General features: G+C 45.8%; 1 protein-coding gene across 1 annotated transcript in view; it reads right to left on the reverse strand.

Annotated features, from left to right (window-relative positions):
• Window positions 1–13,392: 13,392 nt before the first annotated feature.
• The window catches only part of tyro3 (TYRO3 protein tyrosine kinase), a 168,981-nt gene continuing 156,315 nt past the window's right edge, over window positions 13,393–26,058 (reverse strand). Inside the window, exons 16-19 of the mRNA XM_067991213.1 lie at window positions 25,633–25,742; window positions 18,528–18,687; window positions 15,814–15,950; window positions 13,393–14,039 (exon numbers count right to left, since the gene is read on the reverse strand). Coding sequence (XP_067847314.1) covers window positions 13,664–14,039; window positions 15,814–15,950; window positions 18,528–18,687; window positions 25,633–25,742 — 783 coding nt within the window. The 3' untranslated portion in view covers window positions 13,393–13,663. The remainder of the gene's footprint in view (window positions 14,040–15,813; window positions 15,951–18,527; window positions 18,688–25,632; window positions 25,743–26,058) is intronic.

Raw genomic sequence — 26,058 nt, forward strand, 5'->3', positions numbered from 1 at the left:
CATAAACGTTCAAGTCTGTGTCCCTTATACACTTACATAAATGATTTGGCCTTGGGACTTGGTGGTATGGAGTTGAAATTTGCAGATGATACCAAATTGGGGGTATAGGTAATAATACAGACGGAGGACTGCAACAAAATACAGGAAGACATAAACAGGCTTGCAGAGTGGGCAAATTAAATTCAATATAGCAAAGAGCGAGGTGGTTCATTATTGGTAGGAGGAATAAAGAGACCACTTATTAAATAGGGTAGATGAGCAAAGAGATCTGGGAATACAGATACATCAATCACTAAAAGTAGCAATGCAAGTTGATAAGGCCATAAAGACTGCAAACAAAGTACTGGGGTTCATTTCTAGAAATAGAACACAAAATCAGGGAGGTAGTGTTAAATTTATATAGAACCTTGGTTAGACCACACTTGGAGAACTGTGTGCCACTCTGGGCTCCATACTACAAAAAGTATATTGAAGCACTGGAGAATGCAGAAAAAATTTACAAGGAAATGGGCAGACACATGGCAGATGAAATTTAATGCAGAAAAGTGTGAAGTGATGGATTTTGGTAGGAAGAATGAAGAGAGGGAATATAAACTAAACAATACAATTTTAAAGAGGGTGCAGGAACAGAGAGACCTAGGGGTGCACATACACAAATCTTTGAAGGTGGCAGGATAAGCTGTTAAAAAAAGTATATGGGATCCTGGGCTTTATTAATAAAGTACAAAATCAAGGAAGTTATGCTAAACCTTTATAAAATACTGGTTAGGCCTCAGCTGGAGTATTGCGTTCAATTCTGGGCACCGCACTTTAGGAAGGATGTCAAGGCCTTAGAGAGGGTGCAGAAGAGATTTACTAGAATGGTACCAGGGATGAGGGACTTCAGTTATGTGGAGAGACTGGAGAAGCTGGGGTTGTTCTGCTTAGAGCAGAGAAGGTTATGGGGAGATTTGATAGAGGTGTTCAAAATCATGAAGGGTTCTGATCGAGTGAATAAGGAGAAACTGTTTCCGTTGGCCAAAGGGTCGGTAACCAGAGGCACAGATTTAAAGTGATTGGCAAAAGAACCAGAGGCGACATGAGGAAACATTTTTTTACGCAGTGAGTTGTGATGATCTGGAATTCACTGCCTGAAAGGGTGGTGGAAGCAGATTCAATAATAACTATCAAAAGGGAATTGGACAAATACTTGAAGGGAAAAAATTACAGGGCCATCGGGAAAGAACAGGGGAATGGGACTAATTGGATAGCTCTTTCAAAGAGCCGGCACAGGCACGATGGGTGAATGGCCTCTTCCTGTGCTGTACCTACTATGAAACTATGACTATGATATTATGAGATTTCAGGAAAGATTGAGCAGGCTGGGGCTCTTTTCTCTGGAAAAGACACTAAGAGGAGACCTGATAGAGGTGTTTAAAATTATGAAGGGGTTTGATAGGGTGGATGTGGAGGAACTGTTTCCACTTGTGGGTGAGTCCAGAACAAGGGGGCCTAAATATAAGATAGTCACTAACAGATCAAATAAAGAATTTAGGAGGAATTTCTTTACACAGAGAGTGGTGAGAATGTGGAACTCGCTGTCACATGGAGTGGTTGAAGCAGATTGCACTGATACATTTAAGGGGAGGCTTGATTCGTACATGAAGGAGAAGTGAATAGAGGGATTCAGAGGCAGGGTGGAAAGAGGTCAATTTGAGTTGGAGGAGGCTCGTGAAGTATAAATATCGGCATAAATCAGTTGGGTTAAATGGCCTGTTTCAGTGCTGTTAACTCCATTTTTTTTATTCGTTCATGGGATGTGGGCGTCGCTGGCAAGGCCGGCATTTATTGCCCATCCCTAATTTCCCTTGAGAAGGTGGTGGTGAGCCGCCTTCTTGAACCGCTGCAGTCCGTGTGGTGAAAGCTCTCCCACAGTGCTGTTAGGAAGGGAGTTCCAGGATTTTGACCCAGCGGCGATGAAGGAACGGTGATATATTTCCAAGTCGGGATGGTGTGTGACTTGGAGGGAAACATGCAGGTGGTGTTGTTCACATGTACCTGCTGCTCTTGTCCTTCCAGGTGGTAGATGTTGCGGGTTTGGGAGGTGCTGTTGAAGAATTCTTGGCGAGTTGCTGCAGTGCATCCTGTGGATGGTTCACACTGCAGCCACGGTGCGCCGGTGGTGAAGGGAGTGAATGTTTAGGGTGGTGGCCAATCAAGCTCGTGCGTAATCCAGCTAGATTCAATTGGTCCCTGAAGGTGGGGCAGGCCTGACTCATCTGAGTCTCAACTGTAGAAATACAGGGGCCTGTCAGTGCGGACAGCACGGTGTGAGGACAACACAGTGTGCTGAGAGTTCGGTAAGTGTGGGAGTTGAAGGGTTAATCTCTTTAAATCTAGTGCATATTGCTTCAACTGTTTAAGGTCAATTTAAAAGTTTAAATTTCTAAGTTTCTGTCAGGCTTCAGCAGAGAGCTGCTGTAGCAAGTTAATTGGTTAGCTAGATTCAATTGGTCCCTGAAGGTGGGGCAGGCCTGACTCATCTGAGTCTCAACTGTAGAAATACAGGGGCCTGTCAGTGCGGACAGCACGGTGTGAGGACAACACAGTGTGCTGAGAGTTCGGTAAGTGTGGGAGTTGAAGGGTTAATCTCTTTAAATCTAGTGCATATTGCTTCAACTATTTAAGGTCAATTTAAAAGTTTAAATTTCTAAGTTTCTGTCAGGCTTCAGCAGAGAGCTGCTGTAGCAAGTTAATTGGTTAGCTAGATTCAATTGGTCCCTGAAGGTGGGGCAGGCCTGACTCATCTGAGTCTCAACTGTAGAAATACAGGGGCCTGTCAGTGCGGACAGCACGGTGTGAGGACAACACAGTGTGCTGAGAGTTCGGTAAGTGTGGGAGTTGAAGGGTTAATCTCTTTAAATCTAGTGCATATTGCTTCAACTGTTTAAGGTCAATTTAAAAGTTTAAATTTCTAAGTTTCTGTCAGGCTTCAGCAGAGAGCTGCTGTAGCAAGTTAATTGGTTAGCTAGATTCAATTGGTCCCTGAAGGTGGGGCAGGCCTGACTCATCTGAGTCTCAACTGTAGAAATAAAGGGGCCTGTCAGTGCGGACAGCACGGTGTGAGGACAACACAGTGTGCTGAGAGTTCGGTAAGTGTGGGAGTTTGGTGAAGTGGGGGAAGGAGGTGATGCTTTGCCTTGCTTTTCCTGCAGAGCGGTAGTGGACCTGAGAGCGGTGAGCGGCGGGAGAGAGCGAGACCAGAGCGGGGATAAAAACAGCGCGGAGAGAGCGAGAGTTCAGTCGGTGAGCGGCGGTAAAGAGCGAGACCAGAGCGGGGATAAAAACAGCGCGGAGAGAGCGAGAGTTCAGTCGGTGAGCGGCGGTAAAGAGCGAGACCAGAGCGGGGATAAAAACAGCACGGAGAGAGCGAGAGTTCAGTTGGTGAGCGGCGGTAAAGAGCGAGACCAGAGCGGGGATATAAACAGCGCGGAGAGAGCGAGACCAGAGCGGGGATATAAACAGCGCGGAGAGAGCGAGACCAGAGCTTACTCTGAGAGCGACACTCTGAGACCAGCGGCAGTTCGGGGTGACGTCACCAGTCAGAAAGTGACGCAGCACAGGGGAGGCAGCTGATTGGTGAGTAGGTTCAGGTGAGTATTTCTACCATTTTACTGTAAGTAAAGTAATAAGAAAGGGAAGATCTGCAGGTTTTATAGCAGATAGTGTTTTTTTTTAGTGAACCTAGGTCCCTAGTATAGTTAACATTCTCTAATTTCAACGTAATTTAAAAGGGGTAACTAAGCTAAGGCAAGTCATGGCAGCAGACCTCGCACCCGTGATATGCTCCTCCTGCAAGATGTGGGAAGTCATGGACACTACCAGTGTCCCTGCCGACCATGTGTGCGGGAAGTGTGTCCACCTGCAGCTACTGACCGATCGTATCTCGGAGCTGGAGCTGCGGGTGGACTCACTGTGGAGCATCCACGATGCAGAGAAACTCGTGGATAGCACGTTTAGCGAGTTGGTCACACCGCAGGTAAAGGGTATACAGGCAGGAAGTGAATGGGTGACCACCAGGAAGAGTAAGAGATGCAGGCAGGTAGTGCAGGGGTCCCCTGTGGCCATCCCCCTCTCAAACAGATATGCCACTTTGGATGCTGTTGGGGGGGATGACTTATCAGGGGAAGGCAGCAGCAGCCAACTTCCTGGCACCACGGGTAGCTCTGCTGCACAGGCTGGGAGGAAAAAGAGTGGCAGAGCTATAGTGATAGGGGACTCAATTGTAAGGGGAATAGACAGGCGTTTCTGCGGCCGCAACCGAGACTCCAGGATGGTGTGTTGCCTCCCTGGTGCAAGGATCAAGGATGTCTCGGAGCGGCTACAGAACATTTTGGAGGGGGAGGGCGAACAGCCAGCTGTCGTGGTGCACATAGGCACCAACGATATAGGTAAAAAAGGGGATGAGGTCCTAAAAGCAGAATATAGGGAGTTAGGAGGTAAATTAAAAAATAGGACCTCAAAGGTAGTAATCTCAGGATTGCTGCCAGTGCCACGTACTAGTCAGAGTAGAAATAGGAGGATATTTCAAATGAATACGTGGCTAGAGGAATGGTGCAAGGGGGAGGGATTCAAATTCCTGGGACACTGGAAACGGTTCTGGGGGAGGTGGGACCAGTACAAACCGGACGGTCTGCACCTGGGCAGGGCCGGGACCGCTGTCCTAGGAGGAGTGTTTGCTAGTGCTGTTGGGGAGGGTTTAAACTAAAGTGGCAGGGGGTTGGGAACCTGAGCAGGGAGAGAGAGGAAAGCGTAACAGGAAGGGACAGAAGGTATGGAGTAAAAGGTAAAGTGTTAAAAAAGGAAAAAGCAGGAACTAAGCGTCACAAAACAGATTTGAAAGTTCTTTATCTGAATGCACGTAGCATTCGTAATAAAATGGACGAGTTAACGGCACAAATAACTACATATGGGTATGATCTTGTGGCCATTACAGAAACATGGCTGCAGGGTGACAACGACTGGGAATTAAATATGCCAGGGTATTTAACAATCAGGACGGACAGGCAGGAAGGAAGGGGAGGTGGGGTGGCTATGTTAATAAAGGAAGGAATCACTGTAATACAGAGAAATGATATTGGGACATGCATCATTAATAAAGGAAGGAATCACTGTAATACAGAGAAATGATATTGGGACAAAGCATCAAGATAATGAAACAGTTTGGGTGGAGATAAGGAATAATAAGGGAAAAAAAACATTAGTGGGCGTAGTATATAGGCCTCCTAATAGTTGCAACTCTGCTGGAAGAAGTATTAATCAGGAAATAGTCGGGGCATGTAATAAGGGAACAGCCATAATTATGGGGGATTTTAATTATCATATTAACTGGACAAATCAAATTGGGCAGAGCAGCCTTGAGGACGAGTTCATTGAGTGCATCAGGGATGGATTTCTTGAGCAGTATGTAACTGATCCTACAAGGGGGCAGGCAACCTTGGACCTGGTCCTGTGTAATGAGTCAGGATTAATTAATAATGTCCTAGTTAAGGATCCCCTTGGAACGAGCGACCACAACATGGTTGAATTCCATATCCAATTAGAGGGTGAGAAGGTTGATTCTCAAACAAGCGTACTGAGCTTGAATAAAGGAGACTATGATGGTATGAGAGCGGAATTGATTAAAGTGGACTGGGAAAATAGATTAAAGGGTAAGACGGTACATGAGCAGTGGTGTTCATTTAGGGAGTTATTTTACAACTTTCAAAATAAATATATTCCACTGAGGAAAAAAGGGTGTAAAAGAAATGACAGCCATCCGTGGCTAAGTAAAGAAATCAAGGATAGTATCCGACTAAAAACAAGGACATATAAGGTAGCCAAACTTAGTGGGAGGATAGAAGATTGGGAATTCTTCAAAAGACAGCAAAAAGTAACTAAAGGATTGATTAAGAAAGGGAAGTTAGATTATGAAAAGAAATTAGCAAAAAATATAAAAACAGATAGCAAGAGTTTCTATAGTTATATAAAAAGAAAAAGGGTGGCTAAGGCAAACGTAGGTCCCTTAGAGGATGAGACCGGGAAATTAATGGTGGGAAACATGGAGATGGCAAAAATGCTGAACAAATATTTTGTTTCAGTCTTTACAGTAGAGGACACTAAGAATATCCCAACACTGGACAAACAGGGGACTCTCGGGGGGGAGGAGCTAAATACGATTAAAATCACTCAGGAGATGGTACTCAGTAAAATAATGGGACTCAAGGCGGATAAATCCCCTGGACCTGATGGCTTCCATCCTAGGGTCTTGAGGGAAGTGGCAGTAGGGATTGTGGATGCTTTGGTGATAGTTTTCCAAAATTCCCTGGACTCAGGAGAGGTCCCGGCAGATTGGAAAACTGCTAATGTAACACCGTTATTTAAAAAGGGTAGTAGGCAGAAGGCTGGAAATTATAGGCCAGTTAGCTTAACATCTGTGGTGGGTAAAATTTTGGAGTCTATTATTAAGGAGACAGTAACGGAACATTTAGATAAGCATAATTTAATAGGACAAAGTCAGCATGGCTTTATGAAGGGGAAGTCATGTCTGACAAATTTGCTTGAGTTCTTTGAGGATATAACGTATAGGGTGGATAAAGGGGAACCAGTGGACATAGTGTATTTAGACTTCCAGAAGGCATTCGACAAGGTGCCACATAAAAGATTATTACTTAAGATAAAAAATCACGGGATTGGGGGTAATATTCTGGCATGGGTGGAGGATTGGTTATCGAACAGGAATCAGAGAGTTGGGATAAATGGTTCATTTTCGGACTGGCAACCAGTAACCAGTGGTGTTCCGCAGGGGTCGGTGCTAGGTCCCCAACTCTTTACAATCTATATTAACGATTTGGAGGAGGGGACCGAGTGCAACATATCAAAATTTGCAGATGATACAAAGATGGGAGGGAAAGTAGAGAGTGAGGAAGACATAAAAAACCTGCAAGGGGATATAGACAGGCTGGGTGAGTGGGCGGAGATTTGGCAGATGCAATATAATATTGGAAAATGTGAGGTTATGCACTTTGGCAGGAAAAATCAGAGAGCAAGTTATTTTCTTAATGGCGAGAGACTGGAAAGTACTGCAGTACAAAGGGATCTGGGGGTCCTCGTGCAAGAAAATCAAAAAGTTGGTATGCAGGTGCAGCAGGTGATCAAGAAAGCCAACGGAATGTTGGCTTTTATTGCTAGGGGGATAGAATATAAAAACAGGGAGGTATTGCTGCAGTTATATAAGGTATTGGTGAGACCGCACCTGGAATACTGCATACAGTTTTGGTCTCCATACTTAAGAAAAGACATACTTGCTCTCGAGGCAGTACAAAGAAGGTTCACTCGGTTAATCCCGGGGATGAGGGGACGGACATATGAGGAGAGGTTGAGTAGATTGGGACTCTACTCATTGGAGTTCAGAAGAATGAGAGGCGATCTTATTGAAACATATAAGATTGTGAAGGGTCTTGATCGGGTGGATGCGGTAAGGATGTTCCCAAAGATGGGTGAAACTAGAACTAGGGGGCATAATCTTAGAATAAGGGGCTGCTCTTTCAAAACTGAGATGAGGAGAAACTTCTTCACTCAGAGGGTGGTAGGTCTGTGGAATTTGCTGCCCCAGGAAGCTGTGGAAGCTGCATCATTAAATAAATTTAAAACAGAAATAGACAGTTTCCTAGAAGTAAAGGGAATTAGGGGTTATGGGGAGCGGGCAGGAAATTGGACATGAAGCTGAGTTCGGATCGGTCAATGCCCTGTGGGTGGCGGAGAGGGCCCAGGGGCTGTGTGGCCGGGTCCTGCTCCGACTTCTTGTGTTCTTTAGATTTGTGGTTGGGATCAGATCAGCCATGATCTTATTGAATGGCGGAGCAGGCTCGAGGGGCCGATTGGCCTACTCCTGCTCCAATTTCTTATGTTCTTATAAACTCAGTGTAGTGCTGAAGGAGTGTTGCTCTGTTGAAGGTCCCATCTTTCCTCTCGGGTGCACTTATAAGATCCCAGGGCACTATTCAAACAGTCGCGTGTCCCAATGCCCTGGCCAACATTTACCCCTTAACCAATACCACCAAATACAGATTAACTGGTTAACTGGTCATTTCACAATATAATTGTGGGTGAGGAAGGTCTTTTAGATCTTTTGATTTCTGCATCCAGATAGAACCTAACTCCGCCCTCCCATTGTAGCATCTAATTGTTTCTTAAATGATTCCAGGGTTTTTCTCTCCACTGCTGTATGAGAAAGTTTCTTGGTGTCAGCTGTGGCTCAGTAGGTCGCACCCTTGCCTCTGAGTCAGAAGCTCATGGGCTCAAGTCACGCTCCAGAGACTTGAACACATAGGCTGACACTCCAGTGCAGTACTGAGGGAGTGCTGCACTGTCGGAGGTGCTGTCTTTCAGATGAGCGGTTAAACGAGGCCCTGTCTGCCAATTCAGGTGGATGTAAAAGATCCATGTCACTACTTCGAAGAAGAGCAGGGGAGCTTTCTCTGGTGACCTGGCCAATATTTATCCCTCAACCAACATCACTAAAACAGATTATCTGGTCATTGTCTCATTGTGGGATCTTGCTGTGCGCAAATTGGTTGCCGCGTTGCCTACATTTCAACACTTCACTTCAAAAAGTACTTAATTGGCTGTAAGGCGCTTTGGGACATCCTGAGGTCGTGAAAGGTGCCATAGAAATGCAGATCTTTTTTATAGTTGGGCAGAGCTTACAGATATTTATCGGCCCTTCATCAGCCAGAAAATTCAAAGTTCAGATCTGAAGCCAGCGATCTAACCGTGGTGTCAATCCCGGGTCATACCATCACTTCCACAAGGGGATCACAGAGACACTAAAATGAGGGACTCACTGAAAAGATGTACACAGAACTCAAGGGGTATATCAGCAAAGTAAGCACACTTGTGCCATTTTAAAATTACACACTTTCAGTACACATGCACCATTTTAAGAAATGAATCGATTTGTGCCACTTAAGGTGCAGGGACCCTATTCAGTGTTTTATGTCTGGTGAATTGTCAGTGTGACCATTCTTATGTAGAACTGGCTGTGATGTTTGTAGGTGGGATTCCAGGAGTGCTGGTACGAGGGTTTCTATAAAATGTAATGGAGGATGTACAAAATTTCTTTACTGTGTCCACTTGAAGTATGTAGTGCAGGCCTGTCTCTGCTGGGTTGTAGTCTGTCTCTGCTGGGTTGTAGTCTAGTCCGTCTCTGCCGGGTTGTAGTCCGTCTCTGCCGGGTTGAAGTCCGTCTCTGGTGGTGGGAGTAATTTGAAATGATGAATTAAGATTATGGCACAAGAGGACTGATTTTAATAAATGGACATTCTTTGCAGCAGCACATATAGGGAAATTGCAGGCCACACTCCAAGACTTTCCATCCCACCAGGAGTGCAATTTTGTAGTTAGCCCTATGAGGCAGAGAACATATTACTGTGAGCGTGATTGTTCCCTGTAACGGTTCGGTAAGTATAGCTGAATTACAGCACCGATAGGTCTGTCTGACTGTCTGTCCATTTTATGCACTGTAGCATTATTGCTGCAGATAGCAGTGAATGTGCTAGGCCTGCTGTTATTATATAATGAAACTAGGGGTGTCCTTCGGATGCCAAAGCCTGGTCCCAGTGTGATTTATAGCCCTGGTGTTGTACACCATTTCAAAGTTCAGAATATGCTGCGTGACTTCAGTTAATCCAACCCACACGTCAATAATTGGCTTGGTGGTTTTAATTATTTGGGTGAGACCCAAAGATCTGGTTGTGTCAATCCTTAGAGTACATCATTTGGACATTAACCCCCTGTCTAAAGTATACCTTATACCCGGACTGTGAGTCAGCATAAAATAACGAGGGCTCCCAGATAGCAAAAGCTTTAATGGATTTAATTAATCCATACAGTTCCTTTCAATTCTCTTCATTGAAGAAAAGGGGTTGAGAAAGATTCTTGTTTGGGGACAGAGAAAAGCTAGGAAATCCATCTCTGATTTTCATTGTGGGACTTTCACGTAAAAACAATTCAGTGATATGGGTCTTTTGGTGGGGGTGGGAGACTGGGCTTTCCCCCATTGTTCCTCTCCACTGGCACCAGTAGCCCACCTGTACCTTGTCCAATTGGCTATTCTTCATGTAGGAGCCTAGGTAGTAGATTATTCAATGATGGAGCGGGGGCGCGTGCGGTCTTCGCAACAAGTCCTGTCCTCACCAATGTGCTGTAAGGCCGCCTTCATCTTGTGACTTGAGCACCTATGCACTTTCTGGCAGTGGTCTTCTTGATAGTGCTCGGGAGAGTGATGGCTGGCTGCTTTCTCCGTCCTCCTTAGCCGAGGAACACTGAGACCAAGAGTACAACCTTTAAATGCTGCCTTGGCTGAGATCAGTTATCTCAGCACAGACTGGGAATTGAACAGTCTTTATGGTTTCATTCTGCATTGGACGGTACCTTTGCCGAATTGACCAATGGGGGGAGCTACAATACTGCGCTTGGCGTGATTTATACCATGGCGTTGCATGCTTGCGAAAGAACGAGTAAAAGGTTTACTGAATATTTATTTAAGAAGACAGTGCCTGTTTCAATCTGTTGCTTGTGGTTGATTGAGGAATTTCTCGGTTTGTTGTGATTACAGTGAACTCTTTATGCTATGTGTGCTCCTACACATTCACAGGTAAAATCCAGCTCACAGTAAGTCCCAACCTATCTGGGAGTGTGACAGATCACCAACCTCTCCGATGTTGTCACCAACCCTCCGACTACACCGTTGGGAGAAAAGGGCAGGTCATTTGGGATTTCCTGGATCGCCTCTGAAGATGTAGAAGAATTGAGAGGTTTCAATGGACCAGAAGAGTGAGGCTCAAGAATCTATGAACTCACTCTGAACCCTGTGCTGACGTTATCCCCTTGAGCACCATGGGGGGAAATTCATCACTTGACGCTCCAAATGGGGAGCAGTGTTAGCAGGGAATGCATGCTGGGAAATTGCTGGCACTCAGCCCCTAATTCTTCTGCTCATTCATTTTGATAATGAGCTGGCACAGGCCACTTCCCCAAGGGGTGTTCCCTGCAAGCACCACTGGCAACGCGAGATAGCGGGACATCCCTTCGGACTCTCCGGAAATATATTCAAGAGTTAACCGAGCACTAAAGCCATTTAATGAGCAGTCAATTGGTAACTGGGAAGCCACTGCGGAGAGAACAAGGATCAGTGGAAACCTGGGCACAATGCCACATGAGATGATTGGCAGCTATGAAGTGGCGTGATTTGCAGTTAGCAATTAGTGAGTTTTATTTATGAAAATTGTACCAGGGGCTAAATTATGTATTGGTGCATTGCTGTGTGGACATCAGCTAGTGTGCACAAGCCACTGTGGATACAGGCAGACGGTGCGTTATTGTCTATTAACTGGTTCAGTCAGTACAATGCTTAATCATTAGCAATGTGCAGCTAGCGATTGAAGGGGTCATGAGGGTCATACGCATCAGGGAGCAAAGTATAGGACACACAAGATATGCTGTTACTAATGATTCAAATCCAGAGGGGAGGAGTAGAGGGGGAAGAGAGGAAGAGTGTGTTTGCGTGTTTGCAAGGAGGGTGCTGAAGGAAACCTTCAAATGCCGCACTAACAAGCAGTGGGCTGGAGGCAGTATCAGAGCATGTTACATGGAGAAGATTGCAGTGGGCTGGAGGCAGTATCAGAGCATGTTACATGGAGAAGATTGCAGTGGGCTGGAGGCAGTATCAGAGCATGTTACATGGAGAAGATTGCAGTGGGCTGGAGGCAGTATCAGAGCATGTTACATGGAGAAGATTGCAGTGGGCTGGAGGCAGTATCAGAGCATGTTACATGGAGAAGATTGCAGTGGGCTGGGTAGCTGAGAGTCAGGACTCTTGACCCCTTCCCAAACTACTTGGAACACCTAGATCTGTGTAAAGGATAATCTGAATTCTTCACTGAGATTCGTGACCGCGCCCTGCGTAAAAAATAAAAATAAACTCTCACGGTGCATGAGCAGTTTCTGCAGGCCGTAGATTGGATGTGAGGGAAAGCGAGATCAGAGCGTGTGGCTAACCCACCCTACATCAGAGAAAAACATTTTAAAATATTCATTCTCGGGATGTGGGCGCAGCTGGCGAGGCTGGCATTTATTGCCCATCCCTAATTGCCCTTGAGAAGGTGGTGGTGAGCCGCCTTCTTAAACCACCGCAGTCCATATGGTGAAGGTTCTCCCACTGTGGTGTTAGGTAGGAAGTTCCAGATTTTGAGCCAGTGACAATGAAGGAACGGCGATATATGTCCAAGTCGGGATGGTGTGTGACTTGGAGGTGGTGGTGTTCCCATGCACCTGCTGCCCTTGTCCTTCTCGCAGGTTTGGGAGACCACAGTGAACTCTCTCAGCTTGGATCTACAGCTCCTAGGCACACCCCTAACACACAATGGTCACTTCTGCGCCTCTGGCAGTATTTTCACCATCATTTCACCAAAAGTGTAACAGTGCACAAGGCTGGGTTGTAGGTATTTTCACCAGAATCTCCGTGAAGAGTAAGGGTGGGTATGTGGAATTTTTATTCCTTTGCTTACAACTCTATCACTGGTGGCTGGTGAGAAGTGATGAATTAAGACTATCACATAAGGGAGTTTAACTGCCTCAATTTCCAGTGTACTAGTCATCACATTCACATTAAATGTCTTTGCATTAAAACAGCACATACAAGAGTTTTACACAAATGCATCAAAGCACTGGAGGGAATTACAGCCCAACAGTGTTAATGTAACAGTGTCAGCTGTGGCTCAGTGGTAGCACTCTCATCTCTGAGTCAGAAGGTTGTGGGCTCAAGTCCCACCCCAGAGACTTGAGCACAAAATCCAGGCTCACACTCCAGTCGGAGGTACTGCCTTTCGGATTATTTGTAAAATTGAGACCCTATGAAGTGGATATAAAAGATCCCATGGCACTATTTCAAAGAAGAGCAGGGGAGTTCTCCCCAGTGTCCTGGCCAATATTTATCCCTTCAATAAAACAGATTATCTGGTCATTGTCACATTGCTGTTTGTGGGACCTTGCTGTGCATAAATTGCCTACACTTCAAAAGTATTTAATTGGCTGTAAAGTGCTTTGGGACATTCTGAGGTCACGAAAGGCACTATATTAAATGCAAGTTAGTTCTTTCTTAACATTAAAGTCGACCAACTTTGGGGATTATTGGTACCAGTACACCAGGCAAGTTCGCTGACAATACTGTCTGGTGTGCCCTGCAATCCCTTCCCCCACGCCTGTAATCCAAGAAAAGATTTGATCATTTGAGGAAGAGCAGGTGGACAGATCAACCCAACACCTAAAATGATTGCACCTTTAATAGAGTCCCCTGCCCAAAGAGAACAATTCAAAAAAAAGGTAAGTTTTAATTCAAATCAAAAAAAAAGTGCGAGGAAACATGTCCAGTAAACAATATTTGACATTCAGTAGATACAAATCAATTGTTTGTTCCAGTTTTCATTGACTTCGGAAATCTCCAAGGTCTTTTTGGATCTGGATCCTGTTGAAGGCGGTGAGCCTAGAAGTGTTCGACCCGGGTGTGGTACCAAGGCACAGCTGAGAGGAACGCCCTCAGTTCCATTATTGCACTACTCAGTAATTAGGCCCAAGTCTCCCGTTGCTAAAGATTTATAATGATTTCATCTTCCTGCTCTTCGTCATGTAAGGGGTCCGCTATCTCATTTGTTGGGGTCTCCTCGCTTCTGTCTTCCATCAAACTCAGAGGAGCCATCACATAACGATAGTCAGCAGTACCTGAAACAGCCGAGGCCTCCATGTTGTCTGGACTTTGTCCGTCCATTTCCCAACAGGCCGTGCTGCGGCCTTGCTCGCACTCAGAAGCCGCCGCCCCTTCCCGTAGGTTCATGTAGAATTGCTGGTGTTTCTCTGTGACTGGAGAGAGGCCCAGTAAGAGGCTTTCCAGCGATCCCCTCAAAGATTCAAAGGTGGGCCTGAGCTTGGGGTCAATGTGCCAACATCTGTACATGAGCTCGTACCTGTCTCAACACAAAAACGTTAAGAGCTTTTATTAACAGACAATAGGAAGTATTGCTCAGCTGTGGGAAGATGATTCCATTCATGTCTCTTCTCAACATCTTCAAGGTTACAAAGGAAGGAACAGGAGTAGGCCATTCAGCCCCATGAGCCTGTTCCACCATTCAATTCGATCATGGCTGATCTGTATCTTAACTCCATCTACCCGCCTTGGTTCCTTAACCCTTAATACCCTTGCCTAACAAAAATCTATTAATCTCAGTTTTGAAATGTTCAATTGACCCCCAGCCTCAACAGCTTTTTGGGGGAAGAGTTCCAGATTTCCACTACCCTTTGTGTGAAGAAGTGCTTCCTGACATCACCCCTGAACGGCCCAGCTCTAATTTTAAGGTTATGCCCCCTTGTTCTGGACTCCCCCAGCGGAGGTAATAATTTCTCTCTATCTACCCTATCAAATCCATTAATCATCTTAAACACCTCAATTAGATCACCCCTTAATCCTCTATACTCAAGGGAATATGATCTATGCAATTAGGTTCAAATGTCAAACTGTATCTTTGGGCACTGGCACTTCAGCAAAGGACTTTATCAGGGAGATTGGTTGGTGCAAGTCTATGACCTGGGTTTCGATCCAACCCGGGCTGGTGAGATGAAAGGTTCCTCTCTCTGTCAGTGTAACACTTCGCTGTGTTATCAGTGTGGGACGTCAGACCTCAGTTTCCAGTAGTTGGGCCCACAGCGCAAAATCTGATGATCTAATTCAGAGAACTAGGGCATGGAAAATGTCACACTGGTGCATGAGAGAGTTCTAGTGCAAGGCTGAGACTGAGGCAGAGCTTTATTCTACAGTTAAAGCGTTATTTGTTAAGAAAGGTTGCTCGCACCGTTGATTATGGAAATCTGACCCTGCATTGGTTGGCCCTGTCTATTCTTGACTGCACGCCTGCAACCTTTAAACCCAGGACTCAGCAGCAGCGTAGCTAGTGACGAGGGAGAGCAACAGCAAGCCCAATGGAGCTGGCACCAGAGCTGCTTTCACAAGATATATCGGCCTCCTGTAATAAATTAACCCAGTCCCCACTACAGCAAATTCTTCTATTACGGTCCCCCCTGTCGAAAGAAACACTCTCACATTCAACGAAATAATGTCACCTCCACCCCACCACCCCCCCACCCCGCCCCCGAAATAAATTCAACGCTAACCAAACCCAAACCCGGCCCTCAACTCAAACTGTAACCAGCACCGCTGACCTCTAACACAACAACAGCTTGCATTTATATAGCGCCTTTAACATAGGAGAACATCCCAAGGCGCTTCACAGGAGTATAATCAAACAAAAAAATTGACACCGAGCCACATAAGGAGATATTAGGGCACGTGACAAAAAGCTTGGTCAAAGTGGTAGGTTTTAAGGAGCGTCTTAAAGCAGGAGAGAGAGGTAGAGTGGTTTAAGAAGGGAATTCCAGATCTTAGGGTCTGGGCAGCGGAAGGCACGACCGCCAATGGGGTGGATAAACAGGAGGCAAGAATTGGAGGAGCACAGAGCTCTCGGAGGGTTGTAGGGCTGGAGGAGGTTACAGAGATTGGGAGGGGCGAGGTCACGGAGGAATTTGAACACAAGGATGAGAATTTTTAAAATCGAGGCGTTCCCGGACTGGGAGCCAATGTAGGTCAGCGAGCACAGGGGTGATGGGTGAACGGGACTTGGTGCGAGTTAGGAACTCAGGACGATTTTATTCCAAAGGATAATTTCTGCGATTTCACCCATTACTTACAGTTCATCAGTGCAGTGTGGAGGCTGCTTCAGCCTCTGCCCACGTATGAGGTAGTCAAAGATCTCGGCATTCTCAACACCTGGGTACGGGGTTTGACCTCTTGCTGCTATTTCCCACATGGTGACCCCAAACGACCACTAGAAGCAGAGTAACTTAAGTGTGAATGCACAATTACAGATAGAAAAGATGTACTCTCGACACACTGGCACATTCAAATGTACCCCGGTACGCTCCTAATGCCTGGTGGGAGCCTAGCAACGGCTGCAATGTCAATAGGAGCCTTGGGGCAAATGGAAGTCCCCATGCAGCACACGCATATCCTGTTTCCACTCTACCACCGCCCTTAGTACCTCACATAATTCACTCCTCTCTCAGCACCTTAATCTTTGGAATTCTCTACCTCAGAGGGCTGTGGATGCTCAGTCGTTGAGTATATTAAAGACCGAAATCGATAGATTTTTGGAATCTAGGGATATGGGATCGGGCGGGAAAGTGGAGTTGAGGTCAAAGATCAGCCATGAGCTTATTGAACGGCAGAACAGACTCGAGGGGCCAAATGGCCTACTCCTGCTCCTATTTCTTATGTTTAACACACAGACTTGGGCCTCGGTTTTTACGGGGTTGGGGGGGGGGTGGGTGCTGGGGAGGAAGGGTGCGGGGGAGCCTGGTAGCGGGTGAAGAACCCGGCGAGGTCGGGGGTTGTGGAGGCCCTGCCGATCTTAACGACAGGACCTCATTTGAATAAATATTTGCAGAGTCCTGCTCGCCACCCGGCCAAATTGACAGCCTGGCCGGTGGGCGGGAGTGGCAGGAGGCCGCAGTGGGGGACCCATGGGAACGGACCCCTGCAGTCAGTGGGGAGGGAGTGGTCTGGCTGCGATCAGGAGGGTGGGTGCCCAGGGAGCCCAAGGCTTCCCCTGTGAGGCCTGGAGAAGCACTCACAAGAGCAGGTTAAGTTTGGAACACGGTGGGATAAGAGCAGGTGTGACTGGCCTCATTTTAACTCTCCCCCCACCCCATTTTAGCCAGGTGGGGGCAATAAAAATCGGGGAGTCAGGAGATAACTGGAGCTTCATCAGGAAGCAATACCTGGTACAACCTCTGAAGGCACCGAGCCCTCTCCGTATAATGCCTCTCATCACCTCACCGATTTCCTTTAACGTCCAGTCCTCAGGGATGCCAAGAACATAATGCATCTTTCATTGGTCTCTAGCGCTGAGATCGCTGACAGGACCACATGCAATATTTTTTTTTAATTCATTCTCGGGATGTGGGTGTCACTGACAAGGCCGGCATCCATTGCCCCTCCGGGATCGGCCTAAGAAGGAGGCGGTGGTGTTGAGCCTTCTTCTGCAACTAAAGCTGCCTGATACAACTGAGGGGCTCGCTAGGCTACTTCAGAGTCAATCACATGTGGGACTTGAGCCACAAGGACAGAAGGTTTCCTTCCCTAAAGGATATTAGTGAACCAGTTGGGTTTTTATGATAATCCAACAGTTTTTCAGTTATTTTTACTGATACCAGTTTATTTATTTCCAGATTTTTAAAACTGAATTAAAATTCACAAACTGCCTTGTTGAGATTTGAACTCACGTTCTCTGGATTATTAGTCCAGTAACAGAACCACTACGCTACCTGTGTTCCTGTTTAAACAGGACAGGCGCCTCCTGCATTGGGGAAAGACAGTCACCAAGTCTTCATGTGGTCTCTTCCACGTCCTCCACCTGTTGCGTCATGAGGCATCAGAAAGCCCAAAGTAAACACTCCCTCTGTTGTCAGCCGTGGCTCAGTGAGTCGCACTCTTGACTGTGAGTCAGAAGGTCATGGGTTCATCGTCCCACTCCAGAGACTTGAGCACAAAATCTAGGCTGACACTCCCAGTGGAGTGCTGCGCTGTCAGAGGTGCTGTCTTTTGTATGAGACATTAAACCTAGGCCCCGTCTGCCCTCTCAGGTGGACGTAAATGATCCCATGATACTATTTCAAAGAGCAGGGGAGTTCTCCCCGGTGACCTGGTCAATATTTATCCCTCAATCAACATCACTGAAACAGATTATCTGGTCATTATCTCATTGCTGTTTGTGGGAGCTTGCTGTGCGCAAATTGGCTGCCATGTTTCCTACAACAGTGCCTGCACTTCAAAAAGTACTTCATTGGCTGTATAGTGTTTTGTGACGTCCTGAGGTCATGAAAGGTGCTATATAAATACAAGTTCTTTCTGTTGGCCGTGAGCCTCTGGTCTGCTATGTGTCGTCTTTAGCATGTTTTGCGCAATGATGGTGCGAGGTTAACCTCGTGACCTGTCTCAGGTGTTAGCCTTATTGTTCACCTGGGATGTCCTTTGCCATGGAGCCCGACCTCACAACATGTTCAGGAGTTGTGGATTCGCCAGTCTTAAAAGAAGCTTAACTTTAAAAACCTTGTACACATAATATACATAGAAGTATATCTATCCACAGATATAAACATTACATCTTGTGTCCATCACATTTCATATCAGAGACCTTATATAAAATAGCAACAAGTCACACAGGAATCGATAGAAACTTCTATCATCAATAGTAATTACTTCCAGACTTGCCTAATTAGAGCAGTGACCTTAAAAGGGGCAAGCCAGGTTAACAGCTAAAGGTCACGACCATGCTTCAGAGCTAATGAGCAATGCTACAAGAGATAACTAAACACATATATACGTGCATGGACTTTGTACATACCACGTCACTGTGAACTGTGTACACGTTATCTGCCAAACTCTCCAACGCAATCCATTTGACGGGCAGCTTGCTCGTGCTGCCTTGTCTATAGTAGTCACCGCTGTACAGCTTCCGAGACAAGCCAAAGTCTGCCACGCAAACGTGCATATCTTGGTCCAGCCTGGAGAAAAAAAAAGATTTGAAGTGACATTAATGAGTTCACGATGACCTTCTGGCTGGTTTTAAGAAGCTCAACACTCCCACAACACAGGTAGGAACAGGAGGAGGCCATTCAGCCCCTTGAGCCTGTTCTACCATTCAATTAGATCATGGTTGATCTGTATCTTAACTCCATTTACCCGCCTTGGTTCCTTAACCCTTAATACCCTTACTTAACAAGAATCCATCAATCTCAGTTTTGAAATGTTCAATTGACCCCCAGCCTCAACAGCTTTTTGGGGGAGAGAGTTCCAGATTTCCACTACCCTTTGTGTGAAGAAATGCTTCCTGACATCACCCCTGAACGGCCTAGCTCTAATTTTAAGGTTATGCCCCCTTTGTTCTGGACTCTCCCATCAGAGGAAATAGTTTCTCCCTATATACCCTATCAAATCCTTTAATTATCTTAAATACCTCAATTAGATCATCTCTTAATCTTCGATATTCAAGGGAATATAAATCTAGTCAATGCAACATGTCCTCATAATTTAACCCTTTCAGCCGAGGTATCATTCTGGTGAATCTGTGCTGCACCCACTCCAAGGCCAAAATATCATTCCTGAGGTGTGGTGCCCAGAACTGAACGCAGTTCTCCAGATGGGGTCTCACCAGAGCTCTCTGTACAGCTGTAACATAACTTCCAACCCTTTGCATTTCAACCCTCTTGAGATAAAGGCCAACATTCCATTTGCCTTTTAAATTATTTTTTATACATGTCATAGAATCATAGAATCTTACAGCACAGAAGGAGGCCATTCAACCCATCATGCCTGTGCTGGCTCTTTGAAAGACCTGTCCAATTTAGTCCCACATCCCGGCTTTTTCCCCATAACCCTGCAAATTAGTCCTCTTCAAGTACATGTCCAATTACCTTTTGCAAGTTCCGATGAAATCTGCTCCCACCACCCTTTCAGGTAGTGCGTTCCAGATCTTAACAACTCTCTGTGTGAAAAAATTCTCCTCATTTCCCCTCTAGTTCTTTTGCCAATTATTTTAAATCTATGACCTCTGGTTACCGACCCACTTGCCAGAGGAAACAGGTCCTCCCGATTTGCTCTATCACAACCCCATGTCATTTTGAACCCCTCGATTAGTCTCCCCTTAACCTTCTCTGCTCTAAGGAGAACAATCCCAGTTTCTCCAATCTCTCCACATAACTGAAGTCCCTCATCCCTGGTATCATCCTGGTAAACCTCCTCTGTACCCTCTCAAAGGCCTTGACATCCTTCCTAAAATGAGGTGCTCAGAATTGTACACAATACTCCAGCTGAAGCCTAACCAGTGATTTCTAAAGGTTTAGAATGACGTCCTTGTTTCCTTCAATGCCCTTATTTACAAAGCCAAGTATCCCATGCGCTTTCTTAACCACTTTATCAACTTGACCTGCCACCTTCAATGATTTGTGAACATGCACCCCCAGGTCCCTCTGCTCTTGTACCCCCCTCAAAATATTACCATTTAAATTATACGGCCTCTCCATGTTGTTCCTCCCAAAGTGCATCACTTCATACTTATCTGCATTAAATTGCATCAACCTGTGTCTGTCCAATTCACCAGTCTGTCAATGTCCTCCTGAAGTCTGCTACTATCCTCCTCACTATTTACTACATTGCTAAGTTTTGTATCAACCGCAAACTTTGAAATTATACTCCCTATTCCCAAGTCCAGGTCATTTATATATAACAAGAAAAGCAATGGTCCTAATACCGACCCCTGGGGGACCCCACTGCAAACTTCTCTCCAGTCAGAAAAACATCCGTTCACCACTACTCTCTGCCTCCTACCCCATAGCCAATTATGTACCCAAGTTACCATCGTTCCTTTAATCCCATGTGCTTCTATTTTCCGAATAAGTCTGTTATGTGGTATTTTATCAAATGAAGTCTATATTTTTTTTTATTCGTTCATGGGATGAGGGCGTCGCTGGCAAGGCCGGCATTTATTGCCCATCCCTAATTGCCCTTGAGAAGGTGGTGGTGAGCCGCCTTCTTGAACCGCTACAGTCCATGTGGTGAAGGTTCTCCCACAGTGCTGTTAGGAAGGGAGTTCCAGGATTTTGACCCAGCGACGATGAAGGAACGGCGATATATTTCCAAGGCGGGATGGTGTGTGACTTGGAGGGGAACGTGCAGGTGGTGTTGTTCCTATGTGCCTGCTGCCCTTGTCCTTCTAGGTGGTAGAGGTCGCGGTTTGGGAGGTGCTGTCGAAGAAGCCTTGGCGAGTTGCTGCAGTGCATCCTGTGGATGGTACACACTGCAGCCACTGTGGTGAAGGGAGTGAATGTTTAGAATAGAACATCTACTGCATTACCTTCATCAACCCTTTCTGATACTTCATTAAAGAACTCAATCAGGTTAGTCAGACATGATGTGCCTTTAACAAATCAGTGCTGGCTGTCCTTATTAATCCATGCTTCTCCATGTGAGAATTAATTTTGTCCTTGACAGTGGTCTCTGGTAGTTTTCCCACCACTGACATTAGGACTGGCCTGTAATTACTAGGTTTATTCCTCCTCTCTTTTTGAACAGGGGTGTAACATTTGCAATCCTCCAGCCCTCTTGCACCACTCCCATATCCAAGGAGGATTGAAAGATTGTGGTCAGAGCTTCTGCTATCTCCACCCTTGCTTCCCTCAGCAATCTAGGATGTATCCCATCTGGACCGGGTGACTTGTTAACTTTGAGTGATGCCAACCTATTTAGCACCTCCTTTCTATCTATTTTTATCTTATCCAATCTCTCTACTCCCTCCTCCTCTACTGCAACATTAACTTTATCCTCTTCTTTTGTGAAGACAGATGCAAAGTCATGCCCTCTGCCTCCACAAGGTTTCCTTCTTTGACCCGAATCGGCCCTACCATTTCTTGAACTAACCTTTTTCTTTTTATATGTTTATAAAAGATTCTTTGGTTCCCTTGTATGTTTCCTGCTAATCTTTTCTCATATTCTCTCTTTGCCATTCTTCTATCCTTTCAATTTCCCCCTGTACTCTCTGTATTCTGCCTGGTTTCCTACTGTATTCTGTACCTGACATTTCTCATAAACCTCCTTTTTCTGTTTTATTTTAACCTCTATTTCCTTTGTCATCCAGGGAGCTTTAGCTATGGATGCCCTATCTTTCCTTCTTGTGGGAATATGCTTGGTTTGTACCCGAACTATCTCCACCTTGAAGGCCTGTCATTGCTCATTTACTGTTTTCTTGGCTAATCTTTGTTTCCAGTCCACCTGTGCTCGATCCCTTCTCAAATCACTGAAATTGGCTCTCCTCCAGTTGGGTATTTTCATCTTTGATTTTTCTTTGTCCCTTTCCATAACTACTTTAAACCTAATTATATTATGATCACTATTACCAAGATGTTCGCGCATTGAAACACACTCCACTTCATTCCCCAGAACTAGATCCAGCATTGCTTCCTTCCTCATTGGGCTCGAAACATACTGATTAAGAAAGTTCTCCTGTACACATTTTAGGAATTCTTCACCCTCCTTGCCCTTTACTCTGTTTTTTCTCCAGTCTATATTAGGGTAATTGAAATCCCCTAAAATTACTGCTCTATTATTTTTATATTTCTCTGAAATTTGCCTACAGATTTACTCCTCTATCTCCTTCTCACTATTTGGGGGTCTGTAGTAAACACCCAGCAATGTAACAGCTCCTTTAATGTTCCTTAACTCCAACCAAATCGATTCAGTCTTTGAACCCCCTGGTATATCGTCCCTCTATAGAACTGTAATATTATCCTTGATCAATATTGCCACCCCCCTGTCTTTTTTCCTTCCCTATCCCTTCTGAATACATTGTAGACAGGAATGTTTAGTTCATCTTTAAGCCAGGTCTCCGTTGTAGCCAGTGTTTCAACTCATCAACCTTATTTGTAACACTTCTCGCATTAATACACATGCATTCCAACACCATGCTAGTCTGCTTTGCTTATTTTCTCCACCTAATTTCTGCTCTTTCTACACTATTCTTTATTCTATTGTTGTTTGCCCCTCCTCGTTTTCTAAGCACCTTGTCTCTCCTCCCTGCTGCTACGTCCTGGTCCCCCTTCCCCTGCCAAATCCCTATTTCATTCTTTCCTCCTCTTGATTGTCACCCCTTTTCTCACCTAGTAGCACGGTGCCCATAATCAGAAAGGGCAATAAAGCTGACACAGGCAACTACCATTAGTCTTATCATTAGTCATTATATTAGGAGTAATCTTGTACAATAATAATCGGGTCAGAAAGGGAAGATCCTGACTGACCAACCTTCTTGACTTATTTAAGAAAGACTTGAAAGAAAGACTTGCATTTATATAGCTCCTGTTCTCGACCTCAGGATGTCCCAAAGCGCTTTACAGCCAATTAAGTACTTTTGAAGTGTAATCACTGTGGCAACATAAGAAATGCAGCAGCCAATTTGCACACAGCAAGGTCCCAAAAACACCAATGACCAGATAATCTACTTTTAGAGATGTTGGTTTGAGGGATAAATATTGCCCAGGACACCGTGGAGAACTCCCCTGCTCTTCTTCGAAATAGTGCCATGGGACCTGAGAGGGCAGACGGGGCCTCGGCTTAAAGTCTTATCCAAAAGACGGCACCTCCGACAGTGCAGCACTCCCTCAGTACTGCACCGAAGTGTCAGCCTGGATTATGCGCTCAAGTCTCTGGAGTGGGAGTTGAACCCACAACCTTCTGACTCAGAAGCGAGAGAGCTACAACACCTGAAGTAAATAGTGGAAATCTCTATGGCAGAGTGTACCATGGATGCCCTTTGCATCCAGACTTCCGAAAAGGATTTCACCACGTTTTACATAGAGGGCTACTGGTTAAGCTCAAAGCTTGGCCAACTTTGGATATGAAATGTCAAGCATTATCCTTTCCTGTTCCCCTCTGCCAAAATGGCTCATTGCTCCAGGAGCATCCTGGCTCATGGACTTTTTTGTCACTAAGATTGAGACCATCCATTCAACTGCCTCTGCTGCTTCCCTCCTTTCCCCTTGCCCACCAACTAAGCTTCTCCCAAGGTTTCCCCTTGCCCTAGCCCTGAACCCACAACTTTCTCTAGTTTCTCTGCTATCGCTCCTCTCCCAGCTCAGCTTGACCATGAGTCCCACCTCCTGCTCCCTCAATCCTATTCCCACTAAACTACTGACCACCCAACTTCCCTTCCTGGCCCCCATGTTAGCTGATAATGTTGACGGTTCCCTCTCCCCAGGTACTGTCCCCCTCCCATTCAAATCTGTCCTCATCACCTCCCTCCTCAAAAATCCCACCCTTGACCCCTCTATCCTCGCAAAGTACCACACTATCTCCAACCCCCTTTCCTCTCCAAAGTCGATTTTAAAATTCTCATCCTTGTTTTCAAATCCCCCCGTGGCCTCGCCCCTCTCAATCTCTGTAACGTCCTTCAGCCCTACAGCCCTCCGAGAACTCTGCGCTCCTCCAATTCTGGCCTCTTGTGCATCCCCCACTCACTTCTCCCCACCATTGGCGACTGTGTCTAAGCCGTAAGCTCTGGAATTTCTTCCCAAAACCTCTCCGCCTCTCTACCGCTCTCTCCCCGTTTTAGTCCCTCCTTAACACCTACCTCTTTGACCAAGCTTTTAGTCACCCCTCCCCCCTAATATCTCCTTCCTTGGCTCGGTGTCAATTTTTGTTTGATAATCGCTCCTGTGAAGCGCCTTGGGACGTTTTACTACGTTACAGGCGCTGTTTAATGCGAGGTGTTCTTGTTGAAAGTGGCGGAAGGTTAGAAAGTAAGAGGTACACATTAGAGGAGTTATACTGAGGGTGGGGGAGAGGGAATGCTGAGTCGGGTGCCCCAGAGCTACCTACTGCTTCCAATTTACATCAGCGACTCGGAACTGATTGCTAATCGGCTGACTTTGCATAGGATGCCAAACTGGGAGGACCAGTTGGTTCTGAGGAGACAGCTAACGAGGTACAAAACGAGTTGGAGGAAATAGGTCTAATTGTACGAGTTTTCACTGCACAGTTGGAGGTAGGCAGCAGGTCATAGTGCAAATTCAAGCACTTGTTGCCTGTGATTTTCCTACCATGATGCCATCACATTATCCAACCAGCGAGCACCTGAATCACCAGCCGATGAGGCTCCCTGCCGTAAATTCGGACATATAAAATTGCCTCTTATATATCATTGGGCCTAACAATGGCAGATTACATTTAACACATATTCTTCACCTAGGAAGAAAAAAATGGGTAAGATATAAACTCCACGAATGGTGTCAGAATGAAATAGAAAGAGGTCTGAGCAGATTCAACGCTCAATACGTCCAAACATCATGGAGCAGCAATCAACAAAGCAAAGAGAATGCTGCAATGTAATGGGGTGTTGGAGGCCTTTAGGGGGGGAATTGGAGACAGCAGACTTATGGTAGAGTATTGGAGGTCAATAGTCAGCAGCCCTAAGGCAGGATACAAGGGAGGGGGTGAGGGGCAGCAGGCAGGGCATGAAGAGTGCTCTGGGGACACTTAAGGCAGGGTATGGAGGGGGTGTGGGGGGAGGTTGAGAGGAGTTGCAGAGTATGTGGGGGTAATATGGAAGCAAGAACCTTAAGACAATATATAGACAGGACTGCAGCAACCAACTAGAAACCGGTGAGACTCGCCTATTTTGGCGGATTGGGATATCAGTACCTTGATACTCAAACCATCTCTACAAGTGGAGATGCCGGTGATGGACTGGGGTTGACAATTGTAAACAATTTTACAACACCAAGTTATAACATTTGCCTGAGGAAGGAGAAAATCTCCGAAAGCTTGTGAATTTAAAATAAAATTGCTGGACTATAACTTGGTGTTGTAAAATTGTTTACAAATCTCTACAAGGTCATCATGTCAGCAACTGGGGGTGTGGTTAGTTCACCCGTGTACTGCACGCCCCGCACATGCTCACTTACATGCAGTTGCGTGTAGCCAGGTCCCTGTGGATAAAGTTCTTGCTGCTCAAATACTCCATCCCCTTGACAATGTCAATCATAAAGTTCAACAGGGTCTGTACTGGAAGGTCCTGAAAGAGAGAGAGAGAGAGACAATATCACCAACTAGGGAAAAGAGAGACACACACTATCCAGCTACGGCATGGGGGGGGGGGAGAGAGACAGGGGTAGAATATCACCAACTGGGGAAGAGAGGGGCACACTATCCAGCTAGGGCATGGGGCGGGGGGGGAAAGAGAGACATGGGGATAGATTAACACCAACTGGGAGGACAGAAAGAGACACACACACACACACACACACACCATCCAACCAGGGCATGGAGACGAGACATAGACAAACATCCCAAGGTGCTGCAGACAAGTGTAATTGATAAAAACTGAACAC

Source organism: Heptranchias perlo, chromosome 10 (assembly GCF_035084215.1).
Source record: "Heptranchias perlo isolate sHepPer1 chromosome 10, sHepPer1.hap1, whole genome shotgun sequence".
Classification (NCBI taxonomy): Eukaryota; Metazoa; Chordata; class Chondrichthyes; order Hexanchiformes; family Hexanchidae; genus Heptranchias; species Heptranchias perlo.